General features: G+C 37.5%; 1 protein-coding gene and 1 non-coding gene across 2 annotated transcripts; both read right to left on the bottom strand.

The window, feature by feature from the left end:
- Positions 1–2,877: 2,877 nt before the first annotated feature.
- Positions 2,878–3,786, bottom strand: LOC112769531 (uncharacterized). Its single transcript, XM_025814040.1, has one exon. The coding sequence runs from the start codon at positions 3,784–3,786 to the stop codon at positions 2,878–2,880; it is 909 nt and encodes a 302-aa protein (XP_025669825.1).
- Positions 3,787–12,608: 8,822 nt separating this feature from the next.
- LOC112773464 (small nucleolar RNA R71) lies at positions 12,609–12,716 on the bottom strand. The gene has a single exon (XR_003188012.1). It is a non-coding gene; the product is annotated as a small nucleolar RNA R71 (small nucleolar RNA).
- Positions 12,717–13,038: the final 322 nt, after the last annotated feature.

Genomic DNA, 13,038 nt, shown 5'->3' with positions numbered 1-13,038 from the left:
TTAATTAATCGGTTTATACGTAACTACTACTATTTCCTTTGAAAATTAAATTCTTCAACATTTGTTACTAGCGAAATTAATGCTAGATTAAAATATAACCGGTAGAAACTCGAAACAAACGTTTTAAAATTTTTAAATTTAAAATCAATTTTTTAAATAATTTGATTACTGGGTATCTTTTTTTCTTTTTTTAAATGCCTGTGACTACCTATTTTGATAACTATTAGTGTTTAAATTTAAATTCTTCAATGAAAATTATTAACCTACACAAAACTAAAAATCTTTCATGTTTGAGGCAAAAGTAACTGGGTAAGTTAAAATGTTGAAATCATTTGATTACTTGCTTTCTTGATACCTAATAGTATTTAACAACAACGTGTATTAGCAATGGATAACAATTCCATTTTGAAAACATTTTCTGATTCAATTAAAGGGGATCTATGCACATTTATAAACGACACATTTCCAAAATATTTTGATAATCAATCAATTAAAGGATATTTTACGTTTTCCAAAAATTAGGATAACACTGAGTTGGCTAATAATAAGTACCCTCTACCGCTGATTCGACGTTTGGATTAATTTTACATTAAAAGGTTTAATAAATTCTCAACTAACATAGTAACATAGCAAAAAAACTGAGACAAAAAAAAGTTACACTCATTAATCAACTATTCTTCGTCTGAACACTTCCTTGGCATCTCCCTCCCTTCAACCACAGCCATCTTCGAAGTAATTAAACAAGAATGGAGCCTGGATTCCGGTAAGCATCTTCTTCAATTTTTACTACCTCCTTTGATAGCAGCTATATCTGTAAAGAATAAAATCGAGCATATTTAAATAACTGCATGCAGAGAATAAGTAAATAAAGAGTCACAAAATGTTTGGCTACTCCCTTCTTTTAGGTTTCGGTCCCCTGTGTTTTATTTGTTGTTGTTTCTTCATGTTGGTTAGGTATGTTAATGCATTAAGGAACATACAACAATCGTACAACCAGTTTTATATCTTCGGGCTCTTTGCAACAGATGTACATATATCCACAATTTTTCCTTCTTTCGTTGTTATGATTCTGTTAAAAAACATTTGGAAAACTAACTTGCCATGGTTTTGTCTTGTTCCACCACAGGATGATGTTGAATTCCCACCTAATATCGTGAATCTATTCAAGTGGTACAGTACCACTGATCTTTATTTAATAGACATTCAAGATAATTGCCTCCACATCACGCCCAAGAGAGACGGTGACAGGTTCTGGATTAAGGGAGCTGATTTAGGGAGGATACGACGCATGTATAGACGATGTTCTTTGCTAAGTGTGGAGCTTAGGTACGTTGGCTGGGGAGTATTCTACATGATCGTCAGAGACATTAACCGGAAAGATGAACCTTCGTGTGTCGTTGATGAACTGTATGCGTCGAAGGTGTTGCCTGAACATATTATACAACGCTTAGCTTTGGTGTGCGGTGCTTACTTCAACAAAGAAGCCCAACTTAGAGTCTACCACACCGAGATGTTCCTTAGGAATCACCGCCGGAGCCAACAACAGCAATATTCCCATACTCAGCAGTCAGGGTTAGTAACATCTGACCACTATTTTCTGGTCTATTTTCTCACGTTTTCATGTTTTATGCCTAAATTTTTTTAACTCAACTACAGTGTAAACAAGAGGCAACATGGCGGGGGGCTGAGGCAGGTCCTAGTAAGCGACAGCGACCCGAGACCTCTCCTGACTCGTCCGTCAACCAGGGGTCAACTTAACAGATTTTTGCAGACCTTTAAAATTTCCTGTGTAGTGTAATTAATCAAAATGTTATTCCGAATGTGTTATTTTGTATGTGATGTTCTGTGTTTGACATTTGGTGACCAGTTGTGATATTCTATGGTTTGTATTTATGGTGCATATCTTGCATTCTATTTTATTGCGACTACGTTTGGTTATAAGCAGTGTATTGACCAAATAGTGACTGCTACTGAATGCAAATACAATGCTACTGAATGCAAATGATACTGTTTGCACATATCAAATATGATAACAATAGTATGTGGGAAAACAATCGATTAGGTTAAGCATTTAACAGAAAAAAATTTCATGTTAACTGTTAAACAATCAGTTTTGCCATGAAAAGAATTTTAGAGGTTTAGCTATTCTTCTTGTTTAAGATTTGTTTGTGGCCATAACAAAATCATTGTCACAATATTGTATTCTCTCAAGAATGTTGTGTTTATTTGATTTCTTCACTTTGTTATTTGTTAATTGGGGCACTCTCCCGGTTTTGGGTTTTAAAAAGCTAAAAAAAAAAAACGAAACGTACTAGAGTTCCAAAACAAGTACATTGTCACTGGCCCACTTAAATTTCAATTGGAATTTTTGGACATAGTGTATAATCCTTTATGTTTTAGAAAGATTTTTTTTCTAACAACAGCTTTAGGGCCCACGAAAAAAACTAAACTTATACACAAAGTGTTTGCCACATACACCAGTCCGATTTCAAAATGTCCAACTAAAAAAGGTGATATTCAACTAATATATTTCCAAAAAACATTCCTGGTATGTCTCCTACGTTAGTCCCAACAAGTTCAAGTACATCATAATATCTTATGTTTGGGAGGTGGATGGTGAAGGACTCCAAACGACATGAACTTAATTAATGGTCATAAGGTTTGTTATTTCCAATTTAAACTTCATGACCACAGCCGAATAAGGAACCAGATTGATCAAGATTATATCAAAAAAATCCGGTAACATGGAAAGATAATTTAACTTGGATAAAAAAAATGACCATATAACGTATAAATCAGCTCCCTTAACAAGTAAAGATTCTGGTGTAACTAAATTATTTTGAAAAAACGACACTAACTTTTATCATCTATTGTAGACTAATTCACACAGCGATAATGTGTTCCTGTCCACCATCTGATCCAACTTTTCATGTCTTGTATGGTATGATGAACAACATTTTTGTCCCCCATGATAATGCGCAGGATTAATGCGTCGTTGAAAAGAACGAAAGCAAAATCACCCGAGTCTATGTCCCTCCGAGGCATGACTGTCACCCTTTGAACCACATGACCAAAGAAGTTGCAGAAAAACTCAGCAATGCCATCTGCAGTGGGCATGGACTCTCGACCGAAGCATACAGTCAGTGTCTTTGGATGTTCCGCGTCATCCAGCTCCTTGCAGACGTACTTATACTTTCCCTTATCTTGCTCAGTTTGCCTTCCTCCTTGTTGCATATGCAATCCTCGGCCATTGTTATGTCTACTCGATGCCTCTGGTGCAACTGATATGCACTGGTCTTGTGTGTTGAAACCCAATAGTCTTTTAGGATTCCTCTGATACTCCAACCACACGGCATCCATTGTTATGTCGCCTAGAATTCTAGAGCAAATGTTTGAGAGGGTATCGGGAATTATCGTTAGGAGGACGGATCTCATCCTATGAACCTGGTATAAGGTGAGCTCAGTTTTTAGCACGTGTCCGAGGGTTTCGAGTTTTCTGGATTTCTCCACAACCCCTGAGAACTCCGGAAATAGTAGGCATTGCAAACAGATGACACATTCCTCGGCAAGACTGTTCATAAACCAGCCTTCCTTTTTTATGGTTGTTTGCACAATACCACTCAGTCCCATGGTCTCCATTGACAGTAGAAATGGCATGACCATCAAGGACTGTTTAACTTCACGGTGAAGGACTTGTGTCAGCATCCTGAATGCAGTTCGATCGATTCCATGGAACATTTCCAAACATTCGATTGCCATGCTTGAGGGCTTCCTTCTAGTATCCATGTTGTATGGGGTAGAATTTGTAAGCATATAGTTTGTAGTTGTAGTTTTTTATGCGTAGACCACCAACTCATTGCCTCCTTCTTATACGCATGCAGCATGGTCTCCACTTTATTGCACCATGTTCTTGCTTGTAGTCCTAGACTAACCATCACCTAGTTAATTGGAATATTATTTAATGGCCTTAATTACGTGGTATACAGGTATATGGTATTATGGATACCACTAGGTGCGGTTTATAGTTTCTTCTTGAAATAGAACATGCGATAACTTTATCTAATAAGGAGAAATTGAAATTAAATTGGGTATACCTACCCATATTTTATGAATCATACCAAGTTATTTAGCTTAAGCAACTTTAAACCAAAACTGAGTTTTAGTGCTATCGATGTGTTCAATTTAGGGTTCACGGTTTACTGTGTACGGTTCAAATTGTACGGTTCAATGTGTAATATTTAAGGTTCACGGTTTATTCGTTAGGTCTTATAGTGAATGGTTTATGGTTTATGGTTTGGCGGTTTCGGGTCCATTGTGTACGGTTCAATGTGTATGATTTAGTGACTAGGTCTAAGAGTGAATGGTTTCGTGCCTATGGTTTATTGTTTGGCGGTTTCCCAATCAATGTGTACGGTTTAGTGTTCACGGTTTGGTCGCTAGGTCTTTTAGGCTGCGTTTGTTTCAGAGAACAGGACAGGAAAAGACACTGAGAACAGGACAGGACAAGACACTGATGGACAGAGACACAAAATTTTGTGTTCTTGTATTCTGTTTGGTGATAAAATAGAACAAATTATAAAAATTTAATTTATTCTCATTTTTTTTCATTCAAAAAATTTGAGATGAAAAATATAATAATAAAAAAATATAATTATGAAAAATTAAAAAAAATAATGAAAAAAGAATGAAAAATAAGTTGTGTCCCTTGTTAGTGTCCCCGTGTCCTTCCTGTCAGGATGGACACAAAATACACTAATTCAGTGTCTCTGGACACACTGTCTCTGTCCATGTCTCCTTTGTCAAACATGATTTTGTGTCTCAGTGTCCATGTCTCAGTGTCCTGTCTTTGTAAACAAACGCAGCCTTAGTGAATGGTTTCGTGTCTATAGTTTATGGTTTGCCGGTTTCCGGTTCAATGCGTACGGTTCAATGTGTACGGTTTAGTGACTAGGTCTTATAATGAATGGTTTCGTGCCTATGGTTTACGGTTTGGCGGTTTCCGGTTCAATGTGTAAGGTTTAAGGTTCACGGTTTGGTCGTTAGGTCTTATAGTGAATGGTTTCGTGGCTATGGTTTACAGTTTGCCGGTTTCCGGTTCAATGCGTACGGGCTAGGGTTCACGGACTAGTTACTATGTTTTAGATTGAATGGGTTCGTGCCTATGGTTTATGGTTTCGTGCATATGGTTTACGGTTTGCCGATTTCCGGTTCAATACGTACAGTTCAATGTGTACGATTTAGTGACTAAGTCTTAGAGTGAATGGTTTCGTGCCCATGGTTTATTGTTTGGCGGTTTCCCATTCAATGTGTACGGTTTAGGGTTCACGGTTTGGTCGTTAGGTCTTATAGTGAATGGTTTTGTGCCTATGGTTTATGGTTTGGCGGCTTCCGGTTCAATGTTTACGGTTTAGGGTTCACGGTTTGATCGCTATGTCTTTTAGTGAACGGTTTCGTGTATATGGTTTATGGTTTGCCGGTTTCCGGTTCAATGCGTACGGTTCAATATGTACGGTTTAGTGACTAAGTCTTATAGTGAATGGTTTCGTGGCCATGGTTTATTGTTTGGCGATTTCTGCTTCAATGTGTACGGTTCAATGTGTAGGATTTAGTGACTAGGTCTTATAATGAATTGTTTTGTGCCTATGGTTTACGGTTTGGCGGTTTCCGGTTCAATGTGTAAGGTTTAGGGTTCACGGTTTGGTCGTTAGGTCTTTTAGTGAACGGTTTCGTGTATATGGTTGATGGTTTGCCGGTTTCCAGTTCAATGCGTACGGTTCAAATTAAAACGGTTTAGTGACTAGGTCTTAGAGTGAATGGTTTCGTGCCAATGGTTTATTGTTTGGCGGTTTATGGTTCAATGTGTACGGTTTAGGGTTCACGGTTTGGTCGTTAGGTCTTATAGTGAATGGTTTCGTGGCTATGGTTTATGGTTTACTGGTTTCCGGTTCAATGCGTACGGGCTAGGGTTCACGGACTAGTTACTATGTTTTAGATTGAATGGGTTCGTGCCTATGGTTTATGGTTTGTCGATTTCCGGTTCAATGCGTACGGTTCAATATGTAGGATTTATTGACTAGGTATAAGGTCTTCGAGTTAATGGTTCCAGTTTTATAGTGAGTAGAATCAATGTTATGCTACTATCAATTATACACAAAAAGTTCCAAACACATTACTAATAGTTAGTTGTAAGTTTCGTTATTTTCTTTCGGGGAAGGAAGTGCTTTGCGATGAGGGATGGGAAGTTCAGTCTCCTATAAGTAATAGGCAACGGGCCTAAAGGTGGAAAGCAAAAAAAGTCATTATGCAATAAATTAGATGATGAGTGTCCATGACAAACGAAAAATCAAAGAAGTGTGTGGGAGACAGGTAATGTTATACACATAGTTAATGAAAAGGAATATAACTCATAGGAAATGGAAAAAAAATTTCCCTTTTCTTGAGCTATCAGCAAATACGTGTATGATTTTCATACTAACCTTTTCGAGTGTTTAGCCGTCGCATTAAACTTTGTTGTGGACTAAATCTTTGACCGGGTGTGTGATAATAAGAGATAACAACAAACATAATTCTGTTATATGAGCATATTACTTTATGAGAAGTAATTGATTAAACTTAATGGAGACAAGCATTCATTACGAAAATTAAAACAAATCTTCCAGTAACCGATTGGTTAAAGAAAAAAAAATAGACAACAACAACAACAACAACAAAGCCTTGTCCCACTAAGTGGGGTCGGCTACATGAATCAAATGACGCCATTGTGCTCTGTCATGTATCATGTCTACAGAGAGAACGTTTACATGTAGGTCTCGTTTGACCACCTCATGGATGGTCTTCTTAGGTCTTCCTCTGCTTTTCGCCCTTTGTCCATCTTCCATCTCATCCACCCTCCTGACTGGATGTTCTATCGGTCTTCTTCTCACATGTCCAAACTACCTGAGACGCGATTCAACCATCTTTTCCACAATGGGTGCTACTCCAACTCTCTCCCTTATATCTTCATTCCTTATTTTATCCAATCGCGTATGACCACTCATCCATCTCAACATCTTCATCTCTGTCACACTCAGCTTATGTTCGTGCTCCCCTTTAGCCGCCCAACACTCCGTACCATACAGCATAGCCGGTCTTATAGCGGTGCGATAGAATTTACCTTTAAGTTTTAAATGTACTTTTTTGTCGCATATAAAACCAGATGCACTCCGTCATTTTGACCAACCTGCTTGGATCCTATGATTTACATCCTGTTCAATCTCTCCATTATCCTGTATGATGCACCCAAGATACTTAAAACTTTTAACTTTTCGTAGGGTGTTTTCTCCAATCTTCACCTCTATATTGGGGTTTTCCCTTCTCAGACTGAACTTACATTCCATATATTCCGTCTTGCTACGGCTTATGCGCAGACCATACACTTCTAGAGCTTCTCTCCATAACTCCAACTTCTTATTTAGGTCTTCCCTTGACTCCCCCAAAAGGACGATATCATCAGCAAAAAGCATGCACCATGGCACAGGCTCTTGGATGTGCTCTGTGAGTACTTCCAAGACTAATGTGAAAAGGTATGGACTTAAGGATGATCCCTGGTGTAATCCTATACCAATAGGGAATTCTTCTGTCACACCACCTTGAGTCTTCACACTAGTTGTGGCCCCATCATACATGTCTTTAATTGCCCGAATATATGCGATCCTTACTCTCCTCTTTTCTAAAACCTTCCATAAGACCTCCCTTGGTACCCTATCATACGCTTTTTCCAAATCAATAAACACCATATGTAGATCCCTTTTATTACTACGATACCTCTCCATCATCCTTCTTAATAGGTATATCGCTTCAGTGGTAGATCTTCCTGGCATAAATCCAAATTGGTTCTCTGTTACTTGTGTCTCTTTTCTCAACCTCCGTTCTATCACCCTTTCCCATAACTTCATAGTATGACTCATAAGCTTAATCCCTCTATAGTTTCCGCAACTTTGTATATCCCCCTTATTCTTGTAGATAGGTACCAAGGTGCTCTTTCTCCACTCATCATGCATCTTCTTTGACCTTAAAATCTCATTAAAAAGCTTGGTTAACCAGTTGATGCCTTTTTCTCCAAGACCCTTCTAAACCTCAATCGGGATATTATCAGGTCCTACTGCCCTGCCATTTTTCATCTGCTTTAGAGCCTCTTTTACTTCGAAGTCTCGAATCCTTCGATAATAGTCAAAGTTTTGATCTTCTTCCCTTGTGCATAATCGACTAAGGCTCGGAAGAGTCTTCTGTCCCTCATTAAATAACTTGTAGAAGTAGCTCTTCCACCTTTCATTAATCTTCTCCTCTTGAGCCAACACCTCTCCATCCTTATCCTTTATGCACTTAACCTGATCCAAATCTCTCGTTCTTCTTTCCCGGCTCTTTGCGATTCTATATATACCTTTTTCTCCTTCTTTCGTGCCCAAAGACTGGTAGAGACCCTCATATGCTCTTGTTCTTGCTTCATGATGAGCGGATAATTTATACGCTTTTTGGCATTGTTTTTAGTATGTTTTTAGTAGGATCTAGCTACTTTTAGGGATGTTTTCATTAGTTTTTATGATAAATTCACATTTCTGGACTTTACTATGAGTTTGTGTGTTTTTCTGTGATTTCAGGTATTTTCTGGCTGAAATTGAGGGACTTGAGCAGAAATCAGATTCAGAGGTTGAAGAAGGACTACTGATGCTGTTGGATTCTGACCTCCCTGCACTCAAAGTGGATTTTCTGGAGCTACAGAACTCGAAATGGCGCGCTTCCAATTGCTTTGGAAAGTAGACATCCAGGGCTTTCCAGCAATATATAATAGTCTATACTTTGGCCAAGAATTGACGACGTAAACTGGCGTTCAACGCCAGCCTTCTGCCCAAATCTGGCGTCCAGCGCCAGAAAAGGATCCAAAACCAGAGTTGAACGCCCAAACTGGCACAGACACTGGCGTTCAACTCCACAAATGGCCTCTGCACGTGCAACACTCAGGCTCAGCCCAAACACACACCAAGTGGGCCCCGGAAGTGGATTTATGCATCAATTACTTACTCATGTAAACCCTAGTAGCTAGTTTATTATAAATAGGACCTTTTACTATTGTATTAGGCATCTTTGGATTACCTTATGATACTTTGATCACGTTTTAGGGGGCTGGCCATCTCGGCCATGCCTGGACCTTCACTTATGTATTTTTAACGGTAGAGTTTCTACACTCCATAGATTAAGGTGTGGAGCTCTGCTGTCCCTCAAAGATTAGTGCAAAGTACTACTGTTTTCTATTCAATTCTTCTTATTTCTCTTCTAAGATATCCATTCGCACCCAAGAACGTGATGAAGGTGATGATTATGTGTGACGCTCATCATCCTTCTCCCTTATGAACGCGTGTCTGACAAACACTTCTGTTCTACATGAAATAAGCTAGAATGAGTATCTCTTAGATCTCCTAACCAGAATCTTCGTGGCGTAAGCTAGAATGATGGCGGCATTCAAGAGAATCCGGAAGGTCTAAACCTTGTCTGTGGTATTCTGAGTAGGATTCAATGATTGAATGACTGTGACGAGCTTCAAACTCGCGATTGTTGGGCGTTAGTGACAGACGCAAAAGGAGGGTGAATCCTATTCCAGCATGATCGAGAACCGACAGATGAATAGCCGTGCCGTGACAGGGTGCGTGAGCATATTATTCACTGAGAGGAGGGGATGTAGCCACTGACAACGGTGATGCCCTTGCATAAAGCCAGCCATGGAAAGGAGTAAGACTGATTGGATGAAGATAGCAGGAAAGCAGAGGTTCAGAGGAATGAAAAGCATCTCCATTCGCTTATCTGAAATTCCTACCAATGAATTACATAAGTATCTCTATCCCTATTTTATTATATAATATTCGAAAACACCATTATCACTTTATATCTGCCTGACTGAGATTTACAAGGTGACCATAGCTTGCTTCATACCAACAATCTCCGTGGGATTCGACCCTTACTCACGTAAGGTATTACTTGGACGACCCAGTGCACTTGCTGGTTAGTTGTATCGAAGTTGTGACAATTATGAATTAAGATCAGAGCACCAAGCTTTGGAGCCATTACCAGGGATTGTTCGAGCCTGGACATCACAATTTCGTGCACCAAGTTTTTGGCACCGTTGCCGGGGATTGTTTGAGTTTGGACAACTGACGGCTCATCTTGTTGCTCAGATTAGGTAATTTTTTTTTCGTTTTGTTTTCAAAAAAATCTTTCAAAAATATTTTCAAAAATCTCTCATATGTTTTCGAAAAAAAAAAAATAAAAATGTTTTCAAAAATTTATTCAAAATTCTTAAGAATGAATTCTAGTGTTTCATGAAGCATGTGAAGCCTGGCTGGCTGTAAAGCCATGTCTAAATTCATTTGGACTGAGGCTTGCAATTTGTTATCAAGAGCAACTTAGTTGTTGCTCATCCACCTGCTGCTGATCCATGATCACCTGCTGAAGCTTGGCTGGCCATTGGCCATGTCTAGTGTTTTGGACTGGAGCTTTCTTTGAAAGCTTGGCTGGCTAGTGAGCCATGTCTAATTCCTGGACTGAAGCTTTAGACTAACATGGCAAGATTCCTGGAATTCATATTAAAAATTTTTGGAATCCTTATTTTTCCTTTTAATATGCGAAAAATATAAAATAAAAATCCAAAAAAAAAAAATTTAGAAAATCATAAAAATCAAAAATATTTTCTGTTTCTTGTTTGAGTCTTGAGTCATATCATAAGTTTGGTGTCACTTGCATATGCATCTAGCATTTTTCGAAAATATCATGCATTCATAGTGTTCTTCATGATCTTCAAGTTGTTCTTGGTAAGTCTTCTTGTATGATCTTGATGATTTTTTGTTTTGTGTCTTTTCATGTTTATCATATGCATTCTTGAATTCTTAGTGCCTAAGCATTAAAGAATTCTAAGTTTGATGTCTTGCATGTCTTCTTTGCATTAAAAATTTTTCAAAAATATGTTCTTGATGTTCATCATGACATTCAAAGTGTTCTTGGTGTTCATCTTGACATTCATAGCATTCTTGCATGCATCACATGTTTTGATCTAAAAATTTCATGCATTGCATTTTTTTTTGTGTTTTTCTCTCTCATCATAAAAATTCAAAAATCAAAAAAATATCTTTCCCTTTTTCTCTCATCAAATTCGAAAATTTGGATTGACTTTTTCAAAAATTTTTAAAATCAAATTGTTTCTCATGAGTCAAATCAAATTTTCAATTTGAAAATCTTATCTTTTTCAAAATCTTTTTCAAAAATCAAATCTTTTTCAAAATTCTTAGTTATTTTCGAAAATTCCAAAAATATTTTTCAAAAATCTTTTTCTTATTTTTATATCAAATTTTCGAAAATAACATAATCAATTAATGTTTTGATCCAAAAATTTGAAGTTTGTTACTTGCTTGTTAAGAAAGATTCAAACTTTGAGTTCTAGAATCATATCTTGTGATTTCTTATGAATCAAGTCATTAATTGAGATTTTAAAAATCAAATCTTTTTCAAAAACTAATTTCTATCATATCTTTTCAAAAATATCTTCTCATCTTATCTTTTTCAAAAATATCTTTTCAAAATATCTTTCCTAACCTCCTAACTTCCTATCTTTTCAAAATTTGTTTCAACCAACTAACTAACTTTTTGTTTGTTTCTTAACTTTTTCAAAACTACCTAACTAACTCTCTCTCTCTCTAATTTTCGAAAATATCTCCCCTCTTTTTCAAAATTTCTTTTTAATTTATTAATTAGTTTAATTTTTAAATCTTAATTTTCGAAAATTACTAACATTTTTCAAAAACCATTTTCGAAAATCACTAACTCTTTTTCAAAATAATTTTCGAAAATTATCCCTCCCCCATCTCATTCTATTTATTCATTCATATCCTAACATCTCATCTCACCTCTCTTCCATCCTCACAGTTGTGTTTCTTCCATTATATTACATTCTTTGTCTCCCCCTCTTCTTCCACTCACATAGGGATCCCTATACTGTGGTATAAAGGATCTCCATTATTATTATTATTTTTCTGTGCCTTCTTCTTTGTCATATGAGCAGAAGCAAGGATAAGAGCATTCTTGTGGAAGCAGATCCAGAACCTGAAAGGACTCTGAAGAGAAAATTAAGAGAAGCTAAAATACAACAATCCAGAGAAAACCTTTCAGAAATTTTCGAACAGGAAGAGGAGATGGCAGCCGAAAATAATAATAATGTAAGGAAGATGCTTGGTGACTTTACTGCACCTAATTCCAATCTACATGGAAGAAGCATCTCCATTCCTGCCATTGGAGCAAACAACTTTGAGCTGAAACCTCAATTAGTTTCTCTGATGCAGCAGAACTGCAAGTTTCATGGACTTCCATCTGAAGATCCTTTTCAGTTCTTGACTGAATTCTTGCAGATATGTGATACTGTTAAGACTAATGGAGTAGATCCTGAAGTCTACAGGATCATGCTTTTCCCTTTTGCTGTAAGAGACAGAGCTAGATTATGCTTGGATTCTCAACCCAAAGACAGCCTGAACTCTTGGGATAAGCTGGTCACGGCTTTCTTAGCCAAGTACTTTCCTCCTCAAAAGCTGAGCAAGCTTAGAGCTGATGTTCAAACCTTCAGACAGAAAGAAGGTGAATCCCTCTATGAAGCTTGGGAAAGATACAAACAGTTGACCAAAAAGTGTCCTTCTAACATGCTTTCAGAATGGACCATCCTGGATATATTCTATGATGGTTTATCTGAGCTATCAAAGATGTCACTGGACACTTCTGCAGGTGGATCCATTCACCTAAAGAAAATGCATGCAGAAGCTCAAGAACTCATTGACATGGTTGCTAATAACCAGTTCATGTACACTTTTGAAAGGAATCCTGTGAATAATGGGACGCCTATGAAGAAGGGAGTTCTTGAAGTTGATACTCTGAATGCCATACTGGCTCAGAACAAAATATTGACTCAGCAAGTCAATATGATTTCTCAGAGTCTGCATGGAATGCAAGCTGCATCCAACAGTACTCAAG

Source organism: Arachis hypogaea, chromosome 18 (assembly GCF_003086295.3).
Source record: "Arachis hypogaea cultivar Tifrunner chromosome 18, arahy.Tifrunner.gnm2.J5K5, whole genome shotgun sequence".
Taxonomy (NCBI): domain Eukaryota; kingdom Viridiplantae; phylum Streptophyta; class Magnoliopsida; order Fabales; family Fabaceae; genus Arachis; species Arachis hypogaea.
Note: the sequence above shows the minus strand (reverse complement) of the source record. Positions and strands in the feature narration are given on the sequence as shown.